Here is a 25,989-nt window from a genome sequence, read left to right as displayed (position 1 = left end):
GTTCAACATGTAAGAAGTAGAAAGTACAGGTATTTGAGTTCAACATGTAAGAAGTAGAAAGTACAGGTATTTGAGTTCAACATATAAGAAGTAGAAAGTTCAGGTATTTGTGTTCAACATGTAAGAAGTAGAAAGTACAGGTATTTGGGTTCAACATGTGAGAAGTAGAGAGTACAGGTATTTGTGTTCAACATGTAAGAAGTAGAAAGTACAGGTATTTGTGTTCAACATGTAAGAAGTAGAAAGTACAGGTATTTGAGTTCAACATGTAAGAAGTAGAAAGTTCAGGTATTTGTGTTCAACCTGTAAGAAGTACAATAATAATAATATTAATAATACATTTATTTTGGGGGGCGCCTTTCAAAACACCCAAGGACACCTTACAGGGTTACAGATTTACAATTTACATTTACAATTTTACCTTACAAATTAAAACAGTGGATTTAGTGAAGTATCAGCCGGGGTAAGACAAGACAAACAGCAGGAAGTGGACTACAAAAGGACACAAAAGGACACAAAAGGACACAAAAGGACACAGGGTACAGACTATAGAGAACATGCCAGTTTGAACAGGTGGGTTTTGAATGTCGTTATGGAATCAGACTGTCGGATGTGTCGTGGCAGGGTGTTCCAGAGTCTGGGAGCCGAGCAGCTGAAAGCTCGAGCACCCATGGTTTTGAGGCGATAGCTTAAAAGTGAAAGGTTGTCAGAAAAATAAGTCGTGGAGTAAAGTACTGATACCAGAAACATGTACTTAAGTCAGGGTTGCCAACTCTCACGCATCTGGAGTGTGACACACGCTTTCACTCTCAATCTCACGCTCTCACGCTGCCCAAACTATTCTCACGCCAAAAACAAAATGAACCGGCGATCGTTTTTGGTTGGTTATTTACAATGTTGAGTTGACAGCTGCTCAAGCTGTCGATCCGCCCCCACCACTCTTAACAACGTGAACAGACAGCAGAGCAGTGGGAGCCGGTTGGTCAATCCCCGACCCGTACTGCGCATGCGCAGATCTAAGATCCAGTAGAAATCATAAAAAGTAAAAGTCTGCTGCTTATTGTTCTACTAGGCCAAATCAAATCAAGTTTTATTTATATAGCACATTTATAAGCGATTTTTGGTGGAGCCAAAGTGCTGTACATATAATAAAAATAGCCTACAGTAGAGACTTCACAGCAAATACAACAGCACAGATTGTTCAGAATATCAGTTTGAGAAAAACAACACCCTCTGTCCTTAGACCCTCTGTCCTTAGACCCTCTGTCCCTAGACCCTCTGTCCTTAGACCCTCTGTCCCTAGACCCTCTGTCCTTAGACCCTCTGTCCTTAGACCCTCTGTCCTTAGACCCTCTGTCCCTAGACCCTCTGTCCTCAGACCCTCTATCCTCAGACCCTCTATCCTTACACCCTCTGTCCTCAGACCCTCTATCCTCAGACCCTCTGTCCTTAGACCCTCTATCCTCAGACCCTCTATCCTCAGACCCTCTATCCTCAGACCCTCTATCCTTACACCCTCTGTCCTCAGACCCTCTATCCTCAGACCCTCTGTCCTTAGACCCTCTATCCTCAGACCCTCTATCCTCAGACCTTGTGTCCTTAGACCCTGTGTCCTTAGACCCTCTGTCCTTAGACCCTCACATCGTACAAGGAAACACTTCCAGAGGAAACCCACAGTTTAAAGGGAACATGGGAGAAACCTCAGGGAGAGCAGCAGAGGAGGGATCCCTCTCCCAGGACGGACAGACGTGCAATAGATGCCGTGTGGAAATCCAAGAGATAATACATTTTACAGCATATAGACCGAATGTTAGGAAATGCATGTTTCTGTAATGAGAAGATGAATCCACGAGGATGTCCGGTGGAGGCCATCGGGGAAGCAGCATGAACAAGTTTTTTCAGGCCTAAATAGAGTCAAAGAGTATATGAGAGTGAGAGTGCGTTCATTAATATGTTTGGCAGTTTGGAGTAAGTCTGTAGATTTGTTTGTGTGTGTGTTTCACGTATAGGCCTCTCATAATTAATTTTGTTGGATACATTTTCCCGGAAATTATGGCGATAAACGATAATATTGTCGGCACCGTTGTATGACCATTTTAGACCACTGACATCATGATAATATATAATAATAATCATTCAAGTACATCTTTTCAAACTGCTCGTCACATCGTCATGTAAATGGAGATTTATTGAGGTCAGAAAAGTTATCGAGTTCATTTTTATTTATCGTACGATAAGTCAATTAATTGCTTATCGCGACAGGCACACAATGAAACAGTGGAAACAAACATGCGTTTGACTTTCATTAGTGAATGAAACTGTGTGCCCTTTATAGTCTGTGTCCAATATTGTGTAGTATTTGTATATATCCTATATATATATGCTAAAGTCCCGCTGCTGACACGATAGCAGTCATTTAGTGCGCATGTGTAATTAAACCCATGATATAAAAATCTCACTCCAGCCAGGTACCCACAGTTGGCAACCCTGACTTAAGTACAGTATCAAAGTATTTGTACTCCACTACTTCCCACCTCTTGAAATCATAATAATAACAAAAAACACATTTGGCATGGGATTTATATTTTTTACACTTCAAAAGTAATTGTTTTCCCACCGGACTGAGAGAGAGAACGAAACATCCTCATTACAATTCTCAACCTTTAAACTTGCTTTGAACAGTTTCATGTCCTCCTAGTACGCAGAGACCTACAATATTTTGGTTAGGTGACCTCCTGACCTGTAACCCCGTCACCTTACTGACTTGCAGGTTACCCATCCTCCAGGGTGGGACGTTCAGCTTCATCACTCCAACCCTGGCCATCCTCGCTCTGCCCAAATGGCAATGTCCCGCCCCCAAAGCATCCATGATGCTGGCGGCACAGAACAGCAGCAGCAGCCCGCTCCAGATGGACGACTCTGATGAGGTCTGGATGACACGAATGCGTGAGGTATGTCAAGTATTCACTTTAGACAGAGGATCCATCTGAGCACCTCATGTGGCCCGACAGGGAATCCAATCAATTTCCTTGGCATAAAGAATGGATTGGGGAACGATAAAGATCTTGTATGGCTTTGTCACACCTTAATGTTTGCATGATGATAGTAGCAGTCACAGGGTTCAGACATTCTGCTCGCCTTCAAGAACGCTCACACAAAATATACCCTTTGAAACCCGACATGTATGTAAGCCATGGGTGTCCAAGCTGTTACGAAGGTCTGGGCCACTAGCTAGAGATGAGGTATATTGCCTCATAAGTTCAGTGATAAGTTGGAAAAATCCATCCAATGTAGGTAAATTATTATTATAAGAAAATAACAGCATACATCCAGCTCTCCATGCCTTTCCTTATTATGTTGGCATCTCATTTCTTAAAACAGAAGTTTCAGATTGCTTATAACAAGATGAAATATGAAGGGTATATTTCAACTTAGATGTGTTGGAATATGTTTTCAACTTTAATTGACTGCATTTATTAGAAAACTGGGCTTATTAACACTTGAATAATGTGTAATATATTTGAACATATTTAAGAAGTACAATATAAGACAAGTGTATTAGACTTAAGTCATTATACTGTTGGATTCGCTTCAGGTGTGGCAGGAAACACTACCACTTTGTCAGAACCTTCCAGTAAAAACAGAGGCAGCTTTGTACAAAATATAGGGCAATCTTTATTACAACACATATAACAACACAGTTAATTGGTAAGAGGAGAGGAGAGGACAAGAGGAAGCGAGTCCACAGGGCACCAGAAACCCCCACGAGACTGTGGAGTCCACTTTTAAATACACTTCAGCTAGTTTTACTAGCGTTTAACGCGGCACACCACACCAAGAACACAGCATGCAAACACCCTCTGCCGGAGACACACACCTAGGCAACATTAACACACAGCACACACACACTGCAATGACCCAACCAACACTTTAGGGCGAGAGCTCCAATTCGTGGTAGCCTCTCCCCTGCTGCTCTCCTTCCATACACTGTAACATACTTCTAAAATCAGACATACAACAATATAAATGGGTATACGTAACTCGCCAGTTGGCGAGACCCTCCCCCGGGGTCTACGCTCGGGACGCCGTCCAACTCCCCGGGGATCGGCTTCGCTGGACGACGTGAACTGAGTCACTACAGCTGGTGTCCGTGTTGCTTGGGCACCGCCGTGCGTAAGGAGGGATGGCGGCTCGCACTCACTAAAACCTATGACTATCTATAGGAGGTAACAGGCCTCCCGATCCTGACACTATAACGTCTTTCCTGTCCGGCTGTCTTCGTCGCCGGCAGCTCTATCCGCTGCGAACGACACCCTCCCACCCAAAAGAGTGCCGAGTCACATGTAGCGTCCTTCAACCTCCATTCACAGTTCTCCACTACACCTCTTTCAGTTCAGTTAGGCAGGCGCATTCACGTCACAATACTTTTGAATTAGCTGAGGGACGATTCAAAATGATCCACGGGCCGCATTTGGCCCCCGGGCCGTAGTTTGGACATCCCTGCTGTAAACGCTAAAACAGGAAATAACATTTTGACTGCATACAACCCATTCTAGTATAATAAACAGTGGGTTGCTTCAGGTCAACCCAACACCACATCCATGGTTGTTTGGAAAGAGCTTTGTCCCCCGTTTCAGCCTCTCACATTTCTTTTGGACATGTTTGAACCTTCCTCTTGGATGCACGCTCACAATCTGGCGCATTAAACTATACTTTCGTAGAACCTAAGGCCATATTGTCCCATACAGCAAAGTGAGTTAAGATCAGTTATTCAGTTCATGTAGATTTACTATTTCAATTCAAGCTGATTCATTTAAGATTTTGTCATTGCAGTATGAAAATGGCATAAAATATTTGTGTGCGCCAGAGGATGATACCTGTCAAGCACTAATGTACATTCTCAAAGATATTGAAGTGACTTTTATTTTGTATATATTGATTGTTGTGCTTTTATTTAGGTCTTAATGTGTACATATATATACATATTTTATACATATTTTTATATATATTTGTTTTTGTATTCGGGATCGTGGGAAACGGTATTTCGATCTCTCCGTCTGTACACACAAACTGAAAGATTGGCAATAAAGTTGACTTTGAAGAACCAGACCATATTTTGTACTTGGTTCGTCCGGGGACTTGAACCCGCCAAATCCAAACCCCTACGGATTTAGAATCTAGCATATGTATCGCAATTTTGAATCTTGAAATAATTGTGTCGCTACTACCCTCTCTCCCACAGATCCAGGGAGCCATCCTCGTGTCGTCTCTGGTCCAGATTGTCCTGGGCTTCTCCGGGCTGGTGGGTCTGGTGCTGAAATACATCGGGCCGCTGGCTATCGCTCCAACCATCAACCTCATCGGCCTGTCCCTGTTCATCGAAGCTGGGAAAAAGTCCGGAGGTCACTGGGGAATCGCTGCTCTGTGAGTGGATAGTGTTTGTTATCGATTGATTGAAAACTACATATTCGAGCTACACAACATTTCAACACGGAACTGGTGTAATATCAGTATAAGATCGCAATATTTGTTCAATTTCAATGGGTGACAATCCCTGGACTACGTTTTTTTGGTGCTGCAGGAAAGTCCCTGTCTTCTACAGTCATATAACAAAATCCTTGATTGGTACAGAGTTCTTTAAAAATAACAACATGCCGATAAAATCACTTCCCTCCCTCAAATCCCAACTGCAATTTCCGTCTAAATATTGGCAATTTTGTCCTTTTCGTGAATGACAAAAATGTGTAGTATTATGTGTGTACTTCAATGTGTTGGACGCATACACAGATAGGGGACATATTACAGGACACATTTTTAACATTGAAGTCAATGGAGGAAACCTTCAACTTCAACACATCTTCATGCGACTTCAACTGCTAACTGTTCATTCATACTTTCACTCAGAAACCTCATTCCAACTTTCAAATGTTACAAATATTTCTGACATTATTCGTGTAAAACAACTTTTAAATTTGATTCTTACTTTTAGAGATATTAACATTTGTTCAGACCTTGTTTTAGTGGTTTTCTTCACATTTTAACGTTAACTATGTGCGTGATGTCACAGCTAGAGGGTAAGAAATCTTGACATTTGCCTTCATATATTTTTTTCAAACTGCCATAATTCCCAAACCCTACATTCCTGGAATCTCGTAGCTTGAAAAATGACAAATAATTAAGCAAAATAATTCAACAAAATGCCTCTTGAAGCCCATTGTAATTTCAGGCAGATATTTCCTCACGGTAGCAGCCGCACACCTTTAGTTAAACTGCCAAAAAGGCCACATTATTAACCCGAGACTACACAAAAATTACACTTCAGATACTCAACTTCCTTGACATGCTTCTCGTTTTGAAATGTCACAGATATCTGTTACGGTTCTTCCACAAAACGTTCACATGTAAGAGGTTCATCTCTCATTCAGAACAATGGAAACCTGTGATCTCTACAGAGCTCGTTAGCTCAACTATAAACACCTGTGCAATGGAACACGATGATGTCATCGCTCCAACTGCCATGCTCAGAGCAGCAGACTTCAGAAAGCAGACTTCAGGTAGCAGACTCCAGATAGCAGACTCCAGATAGCAGACTCCAGAAAGCAGACTCCAGATAGCAGACTTCAGAAAGCAGACTCCAGAGCAGCAGACTCCAGATAGCAGACTCCAGAAAGCAGACTCCAGAAAGCAGACTCCAGATAGCAGACTTCAGAAAGCAGACTCCAGATAGCAGACTCCAGATAGCAGACTCCAGAAAGCAGACTCCAGATAGCAGACTCCAGAAAGCAGACTCCAGGTAGCAGACTTCAGATAGCAGACTTCAGATAGCAGACTCCAGATAGCAGACTCCAGATAGCAGACTCCAGAAAGCAGACTCCAGAGCAGCAGACTCCAGGTAGCAGACTCCAGATAGCAGACTCCAGAAAGCAGACTCCAGAAAGCAGACTTCAGGTAGCAGACTCCAGATAGCAGACTCCAGAAAGCAGACTCCAGATAGCAGACTTCAGAAAGCAGACTCCAGAAAGCAGACTTCAGGTAGCAGACTCCAGATAGCAGACTCCAGAAAGCAGACTCCAGATAGCAGACTCCAGAAAGCAGACTCCAGGTAGCAGACTTCAGATAGCAGACTTCAGATAGCAGACTCCAGGTAGCTGACTCCAGGTAGCAGACTCCAGGTAGCAGACTCCAGGTAGCAGACTCCAGATAGCAGACTCCAGATAGCAGACTTCAGATAGCAGACTCCAGAAAGCAGACTTCAGAAAGCAGACTTCAGGTAGCAGACTCCAGATAGCAGACTCCAGATAGCAGACTCCAGAAAGCAGACTCCAGAAAGCAGACTCCAGAAAGCAGACTCCAGATAGCAGACTTCAGAAAGCAGACTCCAGATAGCAGACTTCAGATAGCAGACTCCAGAAAGCAGACTCCAGATAGCAGACTCCAGAAAGCAGACTCCAGATAGCAGACTTCAGAAAGCAGACTCCAGATAGCAGACTCCAGAAAGCAGACTCCAGAAAGCAGACTCCAGATAGCAGACTCCAGAAAGCAGACTCCAGATAGCAGACTTCAGAAAGCAGACTCCAGAAAGCAGACTCCAGATAGCAGACTCCAGAAAGCAGACTCCAGATAGCAGACTCCAGAAAGCAGACTCCAGGTAGCAGACTCCAGGTAGCAGACTTCAGAAAGCAGACTTCAGATAGCAGACTCCAGATAGCAGACTCCAGAAAGCAGACTCCAGAAAGCAGACTCCAGGTAGCAGACTCCAGAAAGCAGACTCCAGAAAGCAGACTCCAGATAGCAGACTCCAGAAAGCAGACTCCAGATAGCAGACTCCAGAAAGCAGACTCCAGGTAGCAGACTCCAGGTAGCAGACTTCAGAAAGCAGACTCCAGGTAGCAGACTTCAGAAAGCAGACTCCAGATAGCAGACTCCAGAAAGCAGACTTCAGATAGCAGACTCCAGAAAGCAGACTTCAGGTAGCAGACTTCAGATAGCAGACTCCAGGTAGCTGACTCCAGGTAGCAGACTCCAGGTAGCAGACTCCAGATAGCAGACTCCAGGTAGCAGACTCCAGATAGCAGACTCCAGATAGCAGACTCCAGGTAGCAGACTCCAGAAAGCAGACTCCAGGTAGCAGACTCCAGGTAGCAGACTTCAGGCAGCAGACTCCAGATAGCAGACTCCAGATAGCAGACTTCAGATAGCAGACTTCAGAAAGCAGACTCCAGGTAGCAGACTCCAGGTAGCAGACTCCAGGTAGCAGACTCCAGGCAGCAGACTCCAGGTAGCAGACTTCAGGCAGCAGACTTCAGGCAGCAGACTTCAGGCAGCAGACCCCAGGTAGCAGACTCCAGATAGCAGACTCCAGGTAGCAGACTTCAGGCAGCAGACTCCAGAAAGCAGACTCCAGGTAGCAGACTCCAGGTAGCAGACTTCAGGTAGCAGACTTCAGGTAGCAGACTCCAGAGCAGCAGACTCCAGATAGCAGACTTCAGGTAGCAGACTCCAGGCAGCAGACTCCAGGTAGCAGACTCCAGGTAGCAGACTCCAGGTAGCAGACTTCAGGTAGCAGACTCCAGGTAGCAGACTCCAGAAAGCAGACTCCAGAAAGCAGACTCCAGATAGCAGACTCCAGATAGCAGACTCCAGATAGCAGACTTCAGGTAGCAGACTCCAGGTAGCAGACTCCAGGTAGCAGACTCCAGGTAGCAGACTCCAGATAGCAGACTTCAGATAGCAGACTTCAGAAAGCAGACTCCAGGTAGCAGACTCCAGGTAGCAGACTCCAGATAGCAGACTCCAGATAGCAGACTCCAGAAAGCAGACTCCAGGTAGCAGACTCCAGGTAGCAGACTCCAGGTAGCAGACTCCAGAAAGCAGACTCCAGAAAGCAGACTCCAGAAAGCAGACTCCAGAAAGCAGACTCCAGAAAGCAGACTTCAGGCAGCAGACTCCAGAAAGCAGACTTCAGGCAGCAGACTCCAGAAAGCAGACTTCAGGCAGCAGACTCCAGGCAGCAGACTTCAGATAGCAGACTTCAGGCAGCAGACTCCAGAAAGCAGACTCCAGAAAGCAGACTCCAGATAGCAGACTCCAGAAAGCAGACTCCAGGTAGCAGACTCCAGAAAGCAGACTCCAGAAAGCAGACTCCAGAAAGCAGACTCCAGAAAGCAGACTCCAGAAAGCAGACTCCAGAAAGCAGACTCCAGAAAGCAGACTTCAGGTAGCAGACTCCAGGTAGCAGACTCCAGAAAGCAGACTCCAGAAAGCAGACTCCAGAAAGCAGACTTCAGAAAGCAGACTCCAGATAGCAGACTCCAGAAAGCAGACTTCAGGTAGCAGACTCCAGAAAGCAGACTTCAGGTAGCAGACTCCAGAAAGCAGACTTCAGGTAGCAGACTTCAGGCAGCAGACTCCAGAAAGCAGACTTCAGGTAGCAGACTCCAGGTAGCAGACTCCAGAAAGCAGACTCCAGAAAGCAGACTCCAGAAAGCAGACTTCAGAAAGCAGACTCCAGATAGCAGACTTCAGGTAGCAGACTCCAGGTAGCAGACTCCAGAAAGCAGACTCCAGAAAGCAGACTCCAGAAAGCAGACTTCAGGTAGCAGACTCCAGGTAGCAGACTCCAGAAAGCAGACTCCAGAAAGCAGACTCCAGAAAGCAGACTCCAGAAAGCAGACTCCAGAAAGCAGACTCCAGAAAGCAGACTCCAGATAGCAGACTCCAGAAAGCAGACTTCAGGTAGCAGACTCCAGAAAGCAGACTTCAGGTAGCAGACTCCAGAAAGCAGACTTCAGGCAGCAGACTCCAGAAAGCAGACTTCAGGTAGCAGACTTCAGGCAGCAGACTCCAGAAAGCAGACTTCAGGTAGCAGACTTCAACAGGGCAGTTTTGAGATTTCTTCAAATGCCGTTGCCATGGCAACACAATGCTTGCCTTGAAACACAGTTTTCTCATAACTTCAGTGAAAATTCTCCAAACAGCCCAGAACTTCACAGGTTTGGTAACGATGCAGCCATCAACGCATCTAAGCATATTATGGGGTGTCTTCAAATGTTGTTGCCATGGCGACAGACAACTAGCCATGAAACAGGATGTGGCTGTAAGTCCAATGGACACGGTCCAATCGTCCCCCAATCTTCACTTGTATATCACCGGTCCATGCCTCAACAGCTCTACACCAACTCTGAGATCTCACCGTATGCCGTTTCCATGGAAACGCATCCCTCGCCATAAAACATGATGTCGCTATAAGTCCAATGGACACGGTCCAATCGTCCCCCAATCTTCACTTGTATATCACCGGTCCATGCCTCAAGAGCTCTACGCCAACTCTGAGATCTCACCATATCCCGTTTCCATGGAAACGCATCCCTCACCATAAAACATGATGTCGCTATAACTCCTATGCAAATGTTCAAAAAGTGCTAACATGGCAACACAATGCTCGCCTTGAAACACGGTTTTCTCATAACTTCAGTGAAATTACTCCAAACAGCCCAAGACTTCACAGGTTTGGTAACGATGCAGCCATCAACGCATTTAAGCGTATTATGGGGTGTCATCAAATGCCGTTGCCATGGCGACAGATCATTCGCCATCAACTTAGTTCAAATATTCTGCTGCTTTTCCAAGCCTTTTTACTTTCTTTTCTTCTCTCATCACACATTCAAGCCCCCAGTGTTCATGTATCATTTCAATCTAAATTCTTCACTTTCTTCTTACACATTTCATTTTAATCTAAATTCTTCACTTTCTTCTTACACATTTCATTTTAATCTAAATTCTTCACTTTCTTCTTACACATTTCATTTTAATCTAAATTCTTCACTTTCTTCTTACACATTTCATTTTAATCTAAATTCTTCACTTTCTTCTTACACATTACATTTTAATCTAAATTCTTCACTTTCTTCTTACACATTACATTTCAGCATAGCAGTTTAGCGTCAGCTTTTCAGCATAAAGCATTCCCACTAGTAATTTCTTCAGGAATTGCATTCTCGAGTTTAGTTTTGTTCTTTGTTTTTTCATTCGTCTGTGTCTGGGGCTGTTAAGCATGTCTCCCTTAAAGCTTAGTGACATTAGGAGTAATGATAAAATAGCTGATTGATATAATAAGATTTACAAATACAGTACACTATACATAGAAGTACATGGGAAATACATTAGCAAACATAGGGTTTAATCTAATTACAATACTTCTGTGAGACAAAATGTCAGCACAATACTGCTGCTTTCTTTCTTTATCGAAGCAATCATGTCCACAATTTAAATTCACAACATCTCGACAATTGCTGCTCCTTCTGCAGCTCACTGTTCCACATTAACTCTCCTCTGATTGACCTTTGCTGTCCAGCCCCATGAAATCTGTCTTCATGTACCGCCGCCATCTCCAGATAATGCAGACTAAAGTCATTACACAGAGTGATCCTTGTGGGTTTTAAAAGGCTCAGCACATCCACCTCCTGATGCCATGTATGGATGGTAATCACTCAGTCACATCCTTCTTAGCCCTACTGCAAGGAAACCCCCCCGATAACAGTCTACATGCAGGACAGCTAGGAAGTTAAGGAGCAGAGACACAGACATGTAATTCAACACTCCCCGCACAAAACCCTGAGACTGTAGTCTGCCATAAGACACAGTGCAGGGGAAATGAGGAAGTCCATTTACAAAATATGATCAATATGACGAGCAAAGAAGATGTTGACATCCTTTATTTACTAAGAATGTACTTGAATGTAAAGTGGGGAATGCAAAGTCAATAACTGGGTGTTTATTTGGGTGGATAAACGCTAAAGTGACCATTGCATGTATAAAAAGTATGTGTAATGTGTATTTGTAAAGCGCTTTGAGCATCTGGAAAAGCGCTATAATAAATGTAAGGAATTATTATTATTATTAAGGTTTAATTTATGAACTAAAATGTTTTAGAGATATAGTTAACTTTACAGTATGTTATTAATATCACATGGAGGCGACTGTGGCTTAGTGCTTATTGTTTAATAGGCCCCTTCACATTATATGGAGTGGTTGGATCCCAGCTCCTATAGACCACATGTCAAAGTGTCCGAGGCAAGATAATTAACCACAAATAGCTCCTGAAGGGATACCATATTTTATGTATGTGTGCTGGAAAGAAGCGCAGTTAACGGTCCTCTATTATACTGTTTTTCATCAATATATCACAGGTCTCAGATACAAACATGTCTCTGCAGCATTACCCATAATCCCCTCTGTTTCAGCCCTGTTTCCAAAGTGTGATTCTCTGTCTGTTACTTTAGATGAAAATCAGGAGCCCCTCCCCACGCCCCTCTGAGAGACATTTGGTTACAAAGAACTCAATGGAGCTCTAGGAGGAGATTCAGCTGATAAGGGGGGGGGGGGTTACCTTGGTAACTGATTGGCTAATGGTTACACAAGACAACACATCGTGATGACATCATAAGGTGGCCAAAATCTGATCAGCTCATTTTCAGACAGGTTTTTAAATAAATGGATCAAAAAGAGAGAAAATCTTTGTTCCTGAAACTTTCAGAGTCTCTTTCCACAGAGGGGACACATGTTGATGTAGAAGATACATGAAGAAGAGGGGACACATGTTGATGTAGAAGAGACATGAAGAAGAGGGGACACATGTTGATGTAGAAGAGACATGAAGAAGAGGGGACACATGTTGATGTAGAAGATACATGAAGAAGAGGGGACACATGTTGATGTAGAAGAGACATGAAGAAGAGGGGACACATGTTGATGTAGAAGAGGCATGAAGAAGAGGGGACACATGTTGATGTAGAAGAGACATGAAGAAGAGGGGACACATGTTGATGTAGAAGATACATGAAGAAGAGGGGACACATGTTGATGTAGAAGAGACATGAAGAAGAGGGGACACATGTTGATGTAGAAGAGACATGAAGAAGAGGGGACACATGTTGATGTAGAAGAGGCATGAAGAAGAGGGGACACATGTTGATGTAGAAGAGACACGAAGAAGAGGGGACACATGTTGATGTAGAAGAGACATGAAGAAGAGGGGACACATGTTGATGTAGAAGAGACATGAAGAAGAGGGGACACATGTTGATGTAGAGGAGACGTGAAGAAGAGGGGACACATGTTGATGTAGAAGAGACATGAAGAAGAGGGGACACATGTTGATGTAGAAGAGACGTGAAGAAGAGGGGACACATGTTGATGTAGAAGAGACATGAAGAAGAGGGGACACATGTTGATGTAGAAGAGACGTGAAGAAGAGGGGACACATGTTGATGTAGAAGAGACATGGAGAAGAGGGGACACATGTTGATGTAGAAGAGACATGAAGAAGAGGGGACACATGGTGATGTAGAAGAGACATGAAGAAGAGGGGACACATGGTGATGTAGAAGAGACATGAAGAAGAGGGGACACATGTTGATGTAGAAGAGACATGAAGAAGAGGGGACACATGTTGATGTAGAAGAGGCATGAAGAAGAGGGGACACATGTTGATGTAGAAGAGACACGAAGAAGAGGGGACACATGTTGATGTAGAAGAGACACGAAGAAGAGGGGACACATGTTGATGTAGAAGAGACGTGAAGAAGAGGGGACACATGTTGATGTAGAAGAGACATGAAGAAGAGGGGACACATGTTGATGTAGAACAGACGTGAAGAAGAGGGGACACATGTTGATGTAGAACAGACGTGAAGAAGAGGGGACACATGTTGATGTAGAAGAGACACGAAGAAGAGGGGACACATGTTGATGTAGAAGAGACGTGAAGAAGAGGGGACACATGTTGATGTAGAAGAGACGTGAAGAAGAGGGGACACATGTTGATGTAGAAGAGACATGGAGAAGAGGGGACACATGTTGATGTAGAAGAGACGTGAAGAAGAGGGGACACATGTTGATGTAGAAGAGACATGGAGAAGAGGGGACACATGTTGATGTAGAAGAGACATGAAGAAGAGGGGACACATGTTGATGTAGAGGAGACGTGAAGAAGAGGGGACACATGTTGATGTAGAAGAGACATGAAGAAGAGGGGACACATGTTGATGTAGAAGAGACGTGAAGAAGAGGGGGACACATGTTGATGTAGAAGAGACATGAAGAAGAGGGGACACATGTTGATGTAGAAGAGACGTGAAGAAGAGGGGACACATGTTGATGTAGAAGAGACATGAAGAAGAGGGGACACATGTTGATGTAGAAGAGACATGGAGAAGAGGGGACACATGTTGATGTAGAAGAGACATGGAGAAGAGGGGACACATGGTGATGTAGAAGAGACATGAAGAAGAGGGGACACATGGTGATGTAGAAGAGACATGAAGAAGAGGGGACACATGTTGATGTAGAAGAGACATGAAGAAGAGGGGACACATGTTGATGTAGAAGAGGCATGAAGAAGAGGGGACACATGTTGATGTAGAAGAGACACGAAGAAGAGGGGACACATGTTGATGTAGAAGAGACATGAAGAAGAGGGGACACATGTTGATGTAGAAGAGACATGAAGAAGAGGGGACACATGTTGATGTAGAACAGACGTGAAGAAGAGGGGACACATGTTGATGTCGAACAGACGTGAAGAAGAGGGGACACATGTTGATGTAGAAGAGACGTGAAGAAGAGGGGACACATGTTGATGTAGAAGAGACATGAAGAAGAGGGGACACATGTTGATGTAGAACAGACGTGAAGAAGAGGGGACACATGTTGATGTCGAACAGACGTGAAGAAGAGGGGACACATGTTGATGTAGAAGAGACACGAAGAAGAGGGGACACATGTTGATGTAGAAGAGACACGAAGAAGAGGGGACACATGTTGATGTAGAAGAGACGTGAAGAAGAGGGGACACATGTTGATGTAGAAGAGACGTGAAGAAGAGGGGACACATGTTGATGTAGAAGAGACATGGAGAAGAGGGGACACATGTTGATGTAGAAGAGACGTGAAGAAGAGGGGACACATGTTGATGTGTACATGTCATGAACAAGTGGATTTTGCATAATAGGTGACCTTTAAACAATATGTAATGGGACGTAATGTTTTATCATAGTATAAGTAAGACAGCGGCACGCTCAGGGGACGCTCCGAGGTGTTCTGGCCCTGTAGGTTTTTCATACAAAATCAAACAGGATATCTTAGAATTTGCCTTATAATACAAAATACATTTTCTATTTCATTGTTTCAACTACAATGTTTAAATTGGAATCGAGTAACTTGCTTACTGAACATCTCCTTTATTTCCACATTTCTTAGTATCCCCATGGATACAAACATTCCCACTACGCAGCACGAAGTGCTTCACGCTCAGCATGCAATGCCATTCAAAGGCAGGAAGTAAAGTCATTTAAAATGTTTAAATGGAAACTTTCGCCACACTTGTAATTGTACCCATAATCCTTTACACGTTGATAAGTATCAACTTGATCCGTGTCGCCTGCTGTGTCAAATGGCATGTTTTCACTTGATGTGACCTCCCCTCTATCTGTGATCTCTGGAAGCATGCCATGCTCAGGCAGAATAACTAATGGCCTAGAGCGAGGGCCAGGTCATCGGGGAAACCACTGTGAGTGAGACATTTTATCCCGTCTTCTGTTTTCCCACAGCACGGTCTGTCTGATCCTACTGTTCTCGCAGTACCTCAGCAAAGTCGATGTCCCGATGATCGCTTACAAGGATAAGAAGTGGAAGGTGTTCCAGTATCCCCTCTTTAAGCTCTTCTCTGTGAGTTCCCAACATGGCTGCTTTTCTCTTTTATCATTGGCATCTGAACTTGTTACGCTTTTTTTTTTTTTTTTTTTTTTTTTTTAAATAGGTTTGTTAAAGGTGGGGTCGGTAAGTTTCAGAAACCGGCTCGAGATACACTTTCTGTTATATTCCATGGAATGCTCTTAACATCCCGATAGCAATGAATATCTGAAGTGCTTTGACAAAAAATACATAACAAAAAGTCATCTGTAGAAGCCGTGATACTGTAAAAAGTACAACCGATTGGATGGCCTTCCTGCCTGTCAGTCTTCCATCGGGGCACAAACTTATCTCGTGCCCTCATTGGTCATGTGCGCGTTCGTGTGTGTTGGAGGAGGGGCTCTGTGAGGAAGTGGCAGATTTTCTCCAATTGTGTGTTTTCAAATTCTAGCGATCTCGAGCCGGTTTCTCAAACTTACCTACCCCACCTTTAAGTTGAGGTCATATGTGACTAGAAACAGGTATGAAGAAATGACAGGACTGTGCATTTTCTGGGCTTGGGATTGACGTGAGTAAACGCAACCCCAGTCAAAGTCTTTAAATATAATTACCCTGTGACTACAGTTCAACATTGCTACTGGCTATAGATCAACACAAAAAATGTGTTTTTAAACCATCATTATATAACGATAGGTTTCAGTCATGCACGAAAGCTTCTGGTGGCTTTCTATCAGAACTGTATGCTGCTTGTATTTGATTGGTTGATTTATACTGACAATAGAGTATTTGTTTACTGGAAATGAATGCAGGATAACGTGTTTTTATCAATAGGCAGAACATTTTACTTTCAGTTCATCAAGAGGTGAACAAAACAGGTGTAACATGAATAGTAAGCATAAGGTTGGTAGGCCGTGCTTTGAAGCAGCTTGGTGTGAATGATTATTGTCAAGAAGTGGTTTTAAAAGATTGAAAAATATATAAAACTTAACGTAGGAGCCCACCCAGACAACGAAAGGCTGTAGGACTCTGTTTGGCTTCAGGGTTTGAATGATTTATGAATTAAGCCCCACACATTTTGACAGAATGACTCACATCTTGTGAACGCCTAACACGCCTAACAAAGAAAGCTATTCATCATTGTTTGTTGTCCATCAAATCAAGCCAAACAAAAGTAAAAGGTGGCACTTTGAGCCAGAGAAAGAGAATGTATGAGGTTAGCCAACACCCAACAATTTCTTGGAAGGTCCCATTCATGTTTAAGTGGTTGTGTAATGCATGTCTTACTCTGAATGTTTCATCTGTAGTTTAAATATTATACCTAATTGTTTCACAATGATTTCTCCTCTATACAACTATAAGTTAAGGTATCAGAATGGGAACAGTGCTGAAACAATATAAACACATTTCTCTGACATGTTATTCTGCCCTTAAGCCAGGCGTTCCCAAAGTGGGGAATACAAATACAACTATTATAAAAATAATAACGTGTGCATAGACATTTGTCAGGGGCGGACTTGGCATCTACAGAATTTCCCCGCAGCGAGGCTTCCCCGTTGACAATTAACTAGCCCCCCCCCCCCCCGGGTCGCCAGCCTCTGGCACTGTTATGTTTGATTGAAAGGTTTGGAAACCCTGCCTTAAGTTACTGTTTGACTTTCATCAAAGATCAACATTCTTCTGGGGCACTCTTTACTCCCGTATAATCCCTTTACAAATGCTTTCAGAGGTGCACAGCGGTACCCAAGGCGTGTTGTACAAAGGCACATCCAGGCTGAGATGGATCTAGAAACAGAACAGTAACAAAACCATGTCGTTGGCTTGTCATTGACTTGTGATTGAAATTCAAGATTCAAAGGTTTTAATGTCATATGCACATCAGCTACAGCGTGGAAAAGGCAATGAAAATGTTATGACCCGAGCTCCTCCAACAATGCAACGTATATAATAAAATACAAATAAGAAATAGTGCAAGATATATACATGTAAATAGAATATGACAAGAACAGAATGTAAAATTACATATTGTATATTAAGACGAAATTAAATACGGTTTATTACGGTGATAACTATTTAGATAAATAAGTGAATTGCAAGATAACAAACCGATGAATGTTTATCGAGGCACTTAACAGAGCTCGGGTGTTTAGGAGCATTTAGAAATCAGATGCTAGGCATGTACAGTAGGTGAGTTTAATATTTGACTCAATAGCTTCAAGGGTTTTTATTCTTCAAAACTTGCAGTGAATCAAGGCCAGAAGAAGTTGCTTAAATAAATGGTTGTGTTTTTTTACATTGGTTGAACATCACTGCATTTGTGCTGAGGCTCTCTGTATCTGATGACACATTCTAGGCTCTGTTCGGGATGTGTGGCGCCTGGTTGGTCTGCTTCTTACTGACCATCTTTGATGTCTTTCCATCGAAGTCCAATGAGTATGGTTTCTCAGCCAGGACTGACATCAGCCTGGACGCTGTGACAAACTCCCCCTGGTTCCATGTACCGTACCCAGGTGAGTGCAGCCATATTATACCTAATTGTTTAAACCTGGTCACATTGAAACCTTGGAGCAGCGGTGTCCAAACTACGGCCTGGGGGCCAAAACAAGTATAATGAAATACGGCCCACAAATGAAACTTCTGCTTTTCTTATATTGTGCTTCTTAAATATATAAGTACAAATATATTACACGTGTTAATAAGCCCACTTTTAAAATAAATTCCCAATGACTTATTTGCATAACAAGCTTGAAATAGACCCTTAATATTTCATCTTATCATACACAATCTGAGGCTTCTGTTTTAAGGGATGAGTTGCCAAGAAGATTAATGAAACGCAGAGAGCTGTGATGTACGCTGTTTTTTTCTTAAAGCATATTCATGTATCAAGCCTAATGTACCTACATTTTGATAACTTGTACCTTAACTTAGAAGGCAATGTACCTCTAGTGCAGGGGTGTCAAACTCAAGGCCCGGGGGCCAAATCTGGCCCGCGACTTCATTTTATGCGGCCCCGCAAGAGCTTGCAAAGAATATAATATGTTTATTATACGGTTACATGCCACTTTACAGAAGCAGGTTGCCCATAAACTACATGTCCCACAATGCATCTCGTTTTGTGACATGCGCACTGAAGAGACTTACAATTATTTGCCCTGGACTTCTGCTTTCAGACGTAGTTAATTACTAAGTTATTATCCTATCCGATAATAATCAAATTCAGAGGCAATAATGTAATATAATACATTATATATATATTATATATTTATATATGTATATTTATATAGTTACAACCGGCCCTTTGAGTGCAACCATAATGTTAATGTGGCCCGCGATGAAATTGAGTTTGACACCCCTGCTCTAGTGAGAGGCCCAGCCCTTCGTATATTTTTCTGTATGTGGCCCTCGCTGAAAAAAGTTTGGACCCCCCAGTCTTACAGATATTTTTCGACGCTTTTTTTTTTAATAGTTGCAACCCTCTTGGTTTCAACTGTTTGGGGTTAGTGTTATTTCTGGGGTAAAGTGTCAAAATGTCCTAACTGTCCACAGTTGTTTCACCCGGCTTAGTACTGCAGTTTATTCAACTCGTTTGCCAGCCTCTCCCTAATGTAATCTTTCACGTTCTGCGGCTTAGAAGAAGGTTGCACAACTGCTCTTTAATGACCCGTAAAGTTAAAGTATCAGTGTTTGCTTATAAGTGATCTCCAGCTAATATATTGTACAACATGGAATAATGACTATTCCTTATTCAATGAACGTTTTTCACAACCACAATGGGTACAGAAGCATCCGGACAGTCATTGGCAACAACTCAAGCAGGATTTACATGTGGAGCAGTTTCTTGGAACATTTGCTGCCATAATAAAACTACAATGTTTTGACTGATTTTCAAACATTTAACAGTTCATGGTTTTCTCTTATAACGGTTATTCAAATAGTTTATATTTCACTAGAATCTTCTTTGTTTTGCCAACTATTAAATGCATGTGTCCTTCAAAATCAATCAATAGATTTAGGGTGTTCAGAAACAACATCAGGGTCATTTGGGTGTCAGTTTCCATATTCATAAATGTAAAAGGGAAACATTTAAGTCTTTATGATTATTTCCATGTGGCAAAACATCAGAATATAATAACACGAACAACTGTGCCAATGATGACACATTTTTGGCTCAACATGTCGCTGTTAAAAATCTCCGTACATAATGTTTTTGGCAGGACATTATATTACGTAAGCGTACAATAGTGTAACGGATAATTTCAAAAGCAACAACTGAATAAAACACAACAGTATTTTCAATGCAGGCATTAATAACTGAGGTGGCTGTTCAATTATTATCAAATTTACCATCTAATGATATGTATGCAAATAATACTCTGTGGTATTTTATGACGTTTTTTATGAATATGAACCCTGTTTTTTTATGAAAGATAATGTTCTTTACATGCCTTTTAAAAGTTCTGTATTCATGCCTTTAATGGGATGAATCTGCATCTAAAAGAGTGGATGCCAGTAATGGAGGATGGAGTAAGACATGAGATTGAATAAACCTTAGTCTTCCTGATTGAACTTCGGTGAGCTTAATTTAAATCAGATTTGTACATACAGTAGTTGTAAGAAAAAGAGAACAGGTAATAAAAAAGCTGCTTCCCACATCCACTTTTTGAGATATCTGTATAAAAAAACAAAACAAGTTCTTGCTTATGTTAAACATGTAGCAGCTTGTTTATATGTAAGTATGTGTGTATGTATGTTGTAAATATAAAGAGCTTTAGCAATACTTTCTGTAATTATGGTTATGCTAATAGAGATATTGAATTGAATTGTATCAGGAACTCTAAAGTCCACAAGACTTCAAAGGTCAGGCAGTTCAATGTTAGTAAAGTAAAATCAATGTTTGTGAACCAGATTGAGTTGAGTCGACATGGCGTCTTGTTGACCTTTGGTCTCGCAGACGTTTTGCACTGATTCTTGTATATAAATCCTCAATGGGTTTAGTAAGATTGTTTTATCTTTCAACATAATGTTTCTTGACCTTTAAGATCATCTGGTAACAGTCTGCTAAAACCAGGGAGAACATTCAGTTGATATGTCACCCAGACAAAACCTCAAAACATATTTACATCCTAGACTCTATGCATTACGTTAATGCACACAATGTACACACAGTCCGGCAGTGGCTCAGTCAGTAGGGGCTTGGACTGCGCTTCCATTACAGTTTAGGAACTGGGGCAGTTACTATAGTAACGCAGTGTAGGCGGAGCCGTGACGTCATCTTTAATGAGCGCCCTAGAAACACAACACAGCCGTTAGCTGTTAGCACTCAGAGCTCACAGCTCCTCATATCTGTTCAGAAACTAGACAACAGTGAAACAAGTACAAACCACAGACTGCCTGTGTCATGGTGAATACAGTCGCTGGTTTATTTATGTCTGTAGGCCGTTGCTGTGAGTGTGGACGGTCGGAGCATATACAACGTTAGCTTAGCCAATCTTCATTCAGAAAACACGCATTTTAAAGGTTTTTCGCCTCCCGTCTGTCTGCAGACTTGTCAAAGCATTAATTCATGGTTTTTACTAACCGGTATCAGTATGTTGTTACTTCGGCATCATTTTGAAACGTGTATTACAATTAAATCACGGTCAAATAGGTTCATCTTGTTGTAGTTGTAGCCCCCTTGCCAGCGATTCTCTCTCTAGTTTAGCATACTCAGCCCGACTCAGCCTGGTTGTTCCTGGCCCTCGAACCACGATTTTATGGGGCCAGAAAAACGGTGAATTAGGACCCGCTAGCCGGTACTAGGCCACGTGGAAACGCAACCAAAAACGGGCCCCGCACGGCACGCTTAACGCGAGCTACCCGCTGCAGTGGAAACGCACCATTGGGAGGTCCCAGTTCACCTCCTGCCCTGCCGTGGTGCCCTTGAGCAAGGCACCAGACACCCCCCTTCCCCCCTCACTCTCGCATTCACACCACAGTACTTTTCCCACAAAGGTTCATGAGAACTCTTTACAGTAGTTCTCAAGAACTAAGTACAGATCGCGTTCACACCGGAATAAGTCCCTGGGGGTGGATTAGGCAAATGAAGCCGCTGATCTCACTTCTTCTTCTTCTGCTTTGGGTTTACTGGCAGGCCGCAACCCACTTCACGGCGTATACTGCCGCCCAAAGTCCCCGGCCGGAAGTCCCCGGAGTTGGGGACTGGCTTCAGTAGAAGCTGCTGGGACTAGGGTTGCTAACTTCCAGAAATGGAGAAACGGGACACATGCATGTGTCCCCCGCACGCGAAGCTTTTCGGGTTTCTGGCGGATTTAGTTTTGTTGTTACTTTATTTCGGTTTTAGGGTTAGGGTTATGTTATTTAATTCTTTTGGGGGAGCCCCTTGGGGTCGAGGGGTCAAACCCCCCAAAACCCTCAAAATGCATAGAAAACTATGCATACCTCTAACACAATACAAACACAATGATCTTACACCTGCATTAGGCTACTACATCACATTATCAGCATGTTCAAATCGGATAGGTGGGCACGAGGGACATCTGGGCACCTCGATGTACAATTGGCTATTTTGTCCAAAATGTTAAAAAATAAATCTTTGAAAAATGGTATTAAGTAATGCAAAGTATACATGATGTGAACATGCACGGTACATCATTTTTAGACTTAATGTTATCCTTCAACCAACCAACCACACACGCACGCACGCGCACACACACACACACACACACACACACACACACACACACACACACACACAGAGACAGATCTCCACTCACAGGCTTTACCCAACTGTGTTTTTCTTCCACTGTTTGTTGTAAGACACAAGTCTTTTCTTTTTAGAAGGGCCAGGGCCCAAGACCACATCCTCTCTCTCTTCTCCCTTTTCATTATCACCTCCTCCACCGGCAGCGCTCATTTTCCCACACGACTGAACTGAGGTTACCTACTGTAACCCCAGCTTCTATGAGTAAATGGCGCAGCCCTCGAAGGCTATCGCTATTGGGTTATCCCTCTGCGCCCCCGCGCAGCACTGAAACACTTGTAGTCCACGCCCACCCTCGGGCCTCCTTCCGGTATAAGTAGGAAGGGGGCAGCGATAGCTTTAGAGGGCGAAGCCATATACGAAATAGAACAGGCTGACATGCCACACAAACAATGATGCCGCGCCCGCGGCCCACCGGAGATAATCTCACACACACACACACACACACGTGCGAGCATTGTGCCTGCCCTGTCAACTGAGCGGTCCTAGTGTCCTTCGTATACAGTACACAAACACACAGGCACGCAGCCAGACACACTGCATTGCGCGCAAATAGAAACATATTTTAAATTTTTCCCTTTACACGGGAGTCCGGGACAAACAAAGTCCCGTACAGGACACGCCCCTTTTGGCTCAAATACGGGACGTCCCGGCTAGTACGGGACAGTTGGCAACCCTAGCTGGGAGTCCCAGCAGCTTCTACTGAAGCCTTCCGAGTAAATCGCCAGAACGCCGACACCTCCTCATCTCCACCGCTCCCATGTTTTATTTTGTGTTTCAATAAGTTAGTCTCTCTGCGTTTCTGCGCTGGGCTAATGCTAATGCTAATAATGCTAATGCGAGGATAATAAAATGGCAGCTTCACAACACTTTTTGGGAGTTACGGGCGTGGTTTGCAATCCGCCCAGCCAATCAGACATAGGAACCTTTTTCTTCCACGAAAGAAAAAACACATGTCACTGTGTGTGCTCTGTGCTCTCCATTGAAGAGGGGTTCATCCCTCCGATTCTATCTATCTATCTTGTTTTTGTATTACTGCACATATTTTATTACATTCTATTTCAATGGAAATACTTCTATATTCTACTATATTTGCTATTGTTACTATAGTTTTCTTAAAATAGTGTTCTGTGTTTTATTTAGGCTTTTACTGTCGTTTGTACATAACTACAGTGTAGTTATGAATATGAAAAAAAATGTGGTCACAGGCTCCTCCAACAGCGCAACATAATAAAACAGATACAATTGTGCAAGTAAAGTAAATACAATACAAATATAATATGCACCACAACACCAAGTGAAATTCCTCGTACGTGTCAACCTACCTGGTAATAAACCTTTTTCTGTGTTGGCAGAATAGGTCTTAGAGATGTGGTCTGAATCTAAATGAATGGAAACTAATTGTGCCTTCTCTGAACACACAGGTCAATGGGGTATGCCCACATTTAGTGTGTCTTCAGTGTTGGGTATGATGGCGGGGGTCTTGGCGTCCACCATGGAATCGATCGGGGACTACTATGCTTGTGCACGCTTGTCTGGCGCTCCTCCTCCCCCAACTCACGCCATAAACCGAGGAATCGCAGTCGAGGGCATCGGCTGCGTCCTGGCCGCTCTTTGGGGAACAGGAAACGGGACCACGTCCTACAGCCAGAACATCGCTGCACTCGGCATTACCAAGGTACACAAACGTTATTAAAGGTCTCCTATCGTGCTATTTTTAGGCATATATTATGGGTCTCAGATATATAAAAATATATTAAAAACATGTCTCATCCCTCATATCACTCATATCCCTCATATCCCTCCTAACCTGTTAGAGAAATGCTGATTCTGGGTCCTAAGCTTGAAAAAAAAAAGAGGAGGGGGAGCTAATGCCTGCTCAGAATTCTACCAGCAGATACAGTTACATTCTGCCGTGGCCTGTGATTTAACGCCATATCATGTTCCACAACACATCAAAGATTATTTCTGAAGCAGTATGGAGCTCAAATACTTTTTCTCTTGCGGGTTTACCACAAGGTGAGTTCCTTTTTTTACTTACACATTCTCTCTACAGGTTAGCTCTGAGTGTTAGTAATGCTTGCTCATGTAAACAAAGACCATATTACGTCCAAACATGTCACGCATTGTTTCTGATAGCAATGTTTCTGACAGTGTCGTGGGTCCACATTTCCGATATTACGTCATATCGGACGCAAATCTGGATCAGCTCCGTTGTTCCCCCGTTTTTAGAGATGTGGGTACGGAGGAAAAGAGAAAGGGTTTCTTTTTCTGACACTTTGTGAGTTCCCTGACGCACCGGGGACACATCTTTATGTATGAAATACATGAAAAAGTGGATTTTGCATAATAAGTGACCTTTAAAGTATTCTAATGTGTTTAAGGACCCTTGCTTTATAACTCAATATGACTCTGCAGAAGCTCAGGACCAGAGGTCGCGTTAACCGAATATTTTCCGTCTATGACGGATTTTTTTTAACAATGACGGAAAAATCTGAAAGCAGTCGGATTAGAACAAACTCGGAACAGCACCAAAGTTTCCCCGCAGCGAGGCTCCGGAGTTAAGCATGTTGGTTTCCTTGAGCATGCCTCTGCCTATGTATGAATGTGTGTATGCCTTCTACCATATGACTCCAATGTGTCCAATATCATTTAAATGCTAGTATAGACACAAACTCCATGTCACACTGTAACTTAAACACACCAAGTTCAAACCCGCTAGACAGTAAGCCTCTTGTTTGCATACACCCAAGCCTAATCCTGCCAATATCAGAATTAGCTTTTGGCTATTCGGCTAACAGATTACTGAATCTTGAAAGTCTTGACTTGTCACTTCATGTCTTTTAGGACTAGCAGAGCGTTGTGATGTGTCTCTGCCCCGAGGCTGAATTCCCGCTGCTGTCTTTTCTTTCCGTACTTTACAAACTCAAGTTGACTTCACATGTTCTCTAAGCTCTTATGAGTTCCTCAACACTTCTGATTTCTGACAAAACAAAAGGTCAGGAGTTTAAATATATGTACAGGTTTGATTTGTGTGCCCTGATGAACCTGGGGGCTGTGTTGTCTGGAACCTTGTGTTCCTGGTAGGGTCTCCCATGGCAAATTGGTCTCAGGCAAGGGGCCAGACTAAGATTGGTTCAAAAGACCTCATGAAAGGAAAAACAAGAAGTGAGGATACCCGGCCCGGAGGAAGCCCGGGGTCCCCTTCTGGAGCCAGGCCCAGAAGGAGGACTCGTCGGCGAGCGTCTGGTGGCCGGGCTTGCCACGGAGCCCGGCCGGGCCCAGCCCGAAAAGGCAACGTGGGCAACACCTCCGCTTCTCTGTCCCGCGGGCCCACCACCTACGGGAAACATCGATGGGGTCGGGTGCGCTGCCAGACGGGTGGCAGTGAAAGCGGAGGGTCTCGACGGACCAGACCCGGGCGGCAGAAGCTGGCTTTGGGGACGTGGAACGTCACCTCTCTGGGGGGGAAGGAGCCGGAGCTTGTGCGGGAGGTGGAGCGGTACCAGTTGGATCTGGTTGGGCTCACCTCTACGCACAGC

The 25,989-nt window shown here is 43.5% G+C and overlaps 1 protein-coding gene across 1 annotated transcript in view; it reads left to right on the top strand.

Moving 5' to 3' along the window:
• The window catches only part of LOC117448642 (solute carrier family 23 member 2), a 111,482-nt gene that overhangs the window by 49,557 nt on the left and 35,936 nt on the right, over positions 1-25,989 (top strand). The window contains exons 4-8 of the mRNA XM_034085978.2: positions 2,771-2,951; positions 5,243-5,424; positions 15,609-15,726; positions 18,041-18,197; positions 23,872-24,125. Of these exons, the coding sequence (XP_033941869.1) occupies positions 2,771-2,951; positions 5,243-5,424; positions 15,609-15,726; positions 18,041-18,197; positions 23,872-24,125 (892 nt within the window). The remainder of the gene's footprint in view (positions 1-2,770; positions 2,952-5,242; positions 5,425-15,608; positions 15,727-18,040; positions 18,198-23,871; positions 24,126-25,989) is intronic.

This window comes from Pseudochaenichthys georgianus, chromosome 6 (assembly GCF_902827115.2).
Source record: "Pseudochaenichthys georgianus chromosome 6, fPseGeo1.2, whole genome shotgun sequence".
NCBI lineage: Eukaryota > Metazoa > Chordata > Actinopteri > Perciformes > Channichthyidae > Pseudochaenichthys > Pseudochaenichthys georgianus.
Note: the sequence above shows the minus strand (reverse complement) of the source record. Positions and strands in the feature narration are given on the sequence as shown.